Source organism: Saimiri boliviensis, chromosome 2, assembly GCF_048565385.1.
Source record: "Saimiri boliviensis isolate mSaiBol1 chromosome 2, mSaiBol1.pri, whole genome shotgun sequence".
Classification (NCBI taxonomy): domain Eukaryota; kingdom Metazoa; phylum Chordata; class Mammalia; order Primates; family Cebidae; genus Saimiri; species Saimiri boliviensis.
In genome coordinates, this window is record NC_133450.1 from 143124507 (window position 1) to 143127942 (window position 3436).

A 3436-nucleotide genomic window follows, 5' to 3' on the forward strand; every position below is an offset into this window, starting at 1 on the left:
CTGGAGTGCAGTAGCGATTCGTAGGTGTGATCACAGCACACTACAGGCTTGAATGGCCAGGCTCAAGTGAGTCTCTTGTCTCAGCTTCCGTAGTAGCTAGGTGGTTCCACAGCCTCTGCTCCTAAGCTTTCTTACAATTGGCACAATTCCTAGGCTGGCCAAGTTACATGTTCTTTTTTTTTTTTTTTTTTTTTTTTTTTGTCTTCTTCTTTTTTTTTGAGACAGAGTCTTGCTCTGTCCAGGCTGGAGTGCAGTGGTGCAATCTCAGCTCTCTGCAACCTCTGCCTCCCGGGTTCAAGTGATTCTCCTGCCTCAGCCTCCTGAGTAGCTGGGATTACAGGTGTGCACCACCACATCCAGCTAATTTTTGTATTTTTAGTAAAGGCAGGGTTTCACCACATTGATCAGGCTGGTCTCAAACTCCTGACCTTGACATTCACCTGCCTCAGCCTCCCAAAGTGCTGGGATTACAGGCTTGAGCCACTGCATCCCGCCCCCAAGTCACATATTTTACCCCATTTCTGCAGTCATTGGCTCGGGGATAGATGTGTGACTCAAACTGAGCTAAATTAGAGCCTGCCATGGAACAATGAGGAAAGAGATCCTCTTTGTCCACTGGGGTTGTCAAGCAGGCAGGTAACAGGCCCAGGAATGCTGGTGCCCAGCTTCACCTTTTGCCACCTTGTAGAGAGAGAGAGATGGCCTGAGGATAGAAACAACACAGAAGACCAACGGGCTTGTTTCAGAGCCTGGGATTAGCTGCATTTGGACCTGGCTGTATACCTAGTTTATTAATTTTTTTTTTTTTTTTTTTTTGAGACGGAGTTTCGCTCTTATTACCCAGGCTGGAGTGCAATGGCACGATCTCGGCTCACCGCAGCCTCTGCCTCCTGGGTTCAGGCAATTCTTCTGCCTCAGCCTCCTGAGTAGCTGGGATTAGAGGCACGCACCACCATGCCCAGCTAATTTTTTGTATTTTTTTTAATAGAGACGGGGTTTCACCATGTTGACCAGGATGGTCTCGATCTCTTGACCTCATGATCCACCCCCCTCGGCCTCCCAAAGTGCTGGGATTATAGGCTTGAGCCTCCGTGCCCGGCCTACCTGGTTTACTAATTATGATCTTCCAAAAATTCCTTTCTTGCTCTAACCAAGCAGGGCTAGCTTTCTGAGAGTGAAATCAAGCATCCTAACCAGTACAGGAAGCTGGTCCTGCTGGGGCATGTCAGGGAAGAATTCTCCATAGAAGTGACAGTGAAACTGGAAAGTGAAAGATGGCTGGGACCAGCCAGGTGGAGAGAAGGGGAGAGAACATTCTAGACAGTGGGAGCAGCTCATGAGAAGGCTCCAAGTTGTCAAGAACTGGGCTTTTGGAATCCATTTTCTTCATTACCTTGTGTGTGTTCTACTATAGCTATAAACATCTTTTGTGAATAGCCTTTATTAAATAAGATCTGTGACCCTGATTTACCATAATGTCCATTTGCAAAGTACTTTATTGTTTGCAAATCTCTTGTCATTGGATGTCATAATTTATTAAATATATTTAACTTTGTTCTTACAAACCCCTGACTGCCTTAGTATTCATGCAGTCTAATTTTCTACTTTTCACCCAGGATTTTGGACTTAAAATATTGGCTCTTCTCGGCTCAGAAGCCTAGAAGGATTGGGGGCAGCACTGAAAGTGTTTCGGAGTTGGGCCTCAGGCCAGGGGCCAGTTTTGCCTGGTGATGCAGCTGCCAAGAGGGCAACAGGGCCACCCTTGCTCAGAGCATCCATTCATCAGCTGGAAGAGGGAAATGAATTTGGCCTCCCGAGTAGCTGGGACTACGGGCACGTGCCACCACGCCCAGCTAATTTTTGTATTTTTAGTAGAGACAGGGTTTCACCATGTTGGCCAGGATGGACTCGATCTCTTCACCTCATGACCGGCCCGCCTCGGCCTCCCAAAGTGCTAGGATTACAGGCATGAGCCACCGCGCCCAGACCACACCCTTCTTAACTGGAGACCCCACACCAGGGCCTGGGAGTGGCCTCATAGCACCTCCTGCCAGCCCAGAGACTACAGGCCGGGTAATGACTCCACTCTGGCATCAAAGCCCTCTGCGGGCCCAGGGCCCATGCCAAGGAGGAGGATGCATTCCCCACCTCCCCACCCCCGCCCCATGCCGGTGGCCGGGGCACAATCCCATCAGGGGAAAAAAAAGGGGGGGGGTGCTGCTGGTTTGGGGGGGAGAGTCAGGACAGCCAGCAGAGCTTGTTGAGTGCTGGTGAGGGTGAGCTCCTTGGAGTGGAGACTCTGGCCCACAGGGGATGCTGGGCCCGGGATGATGGGAGGATGGGGTAGGCGTCCGTTCCACGTCTTGGGGTGGAAAATCTGGCCCAGCAGGGGTCTCTGTGTCTCGGGTGAGGGGACAGGCCAGGCTCTGGGCAACCGAGGAACCTGGGTTGGAGCTGTCAAGTCGCAGGCCTGGAGCTGGTGACTGGTCCCAACAGCAGAGGAATGCGGAGTCCCGGGTGGAGTCGGTCCCGGGTGGAGTCGGCCCCAGGCCCCGGCGTGAGGACTCCGGCTCGGCAGGGGGCGCTGCGTCTCGCGCCTCGCGCGCGCGAGGCTCGGGCGGCTCCGGGCGGACAGGGGGCGCTGTGGCAGCGCGGCGGGAGCCCCGGCAGGTGGCGCTGTGGGCCGTGGCCGCGGCCGGGGCCCGGCGGGCGGGCGGCGGCGCGGCGCTGCGGCCGGCTCGCGGGCCGGGGGAACGGCGGCGGGCGCGCGGGAGGCGGAGCGGCGGCGGCGGGCGCGGCGGGAGCGGCTGGGCCCGGGCGGGCTGGAGCGCGGTCGCCGAGCGCAGGGCCGCGGCCGCGCGGAGCCCGCCATGCCGGCGCGGGTCTGAGGCGTGGCGAGCCAGGGCCGAGGCGAGCGGCGGGCGCGCCGCCCCTGTCGCCCCGCGGCGGCCCGGCCCGGGCCCGATGAGCGGCGGCCTCGGCCTCCGGCGCAGCCCGGAAATGTCCGGCAAGATCGAGAAAGCAGGTGAGGAGCGGGCGCGGGGCGGCTCCCTCCGGCCGGGCGGGGCTCGCGGGCTCCGCCGCTCCCCGGCCGAGCGCGAACCCCCCGGGATGCGCGGCCCTGCGTGCGCCGGGGCGGGGTGAGGCCACCGAGGCCTCGCCGGGGCGCCTGGCAGCGGCTCCTCCAGGCCCATTCCCGGCCGGGCGCGGGGGAAGCGGCCGCTGCGGGGGCGTCAGGGGCCGGGCCGGGCGGGGCCCTGTGACCCGGGGTCGGGCGCGCAAGCCGCTCCGCGGTCCCCGGGAACTTCCGAAAATGGCTCGAGCCCCGGGCAGGGGAAGAACCGCCCGGGCCGCGTGCTGCGGCGGCTGCGGAGGCTGCGGAGGCTGCGGAGAGCCGTGCCCGGCCTGGGCTCGGCGCTCGGAAGGTGAGCCGCGC

At 59.8% G+C, this 3436-nt stretch overlaps 1 protein-coding gene across 16 annotated transcripts in view; it reads left to right on the top strand.

Moving 5' to 3' along the window:
- The first annotated feature begins 2763 nt into the window (after positions 1 to 2763).
- Positions 2764 to 3436, top strand: part of RAPGEF1 (Rap guanine nucleotide exchange factor 1) — a 157810-nt gene continuing 157137 nt past the window's right edge. For 8 of the 16 annotated variants that reach the window (XM_039461293.2, XM_039461290.2, XM_039461294.2 and 5 more), the window contains exon 1: positions 3087 to 3425. In XM_039461293.2, the coding sequence (XP_039317227.1) occupies positions 3314 to 3425 (112 nt within the window). In that variant the 5' untranslated portion in view covers positions 3087 to 3313. Of the gene's footprint in view, positions 3026 to 3086; positions 3426 to 3436 lie in introns of those variants that run through there. The other 8 variants (XM_039461291.2, XM_039461292.2, XM_039461296.2 and 5 more) reach the window with 5 other exon arrangements.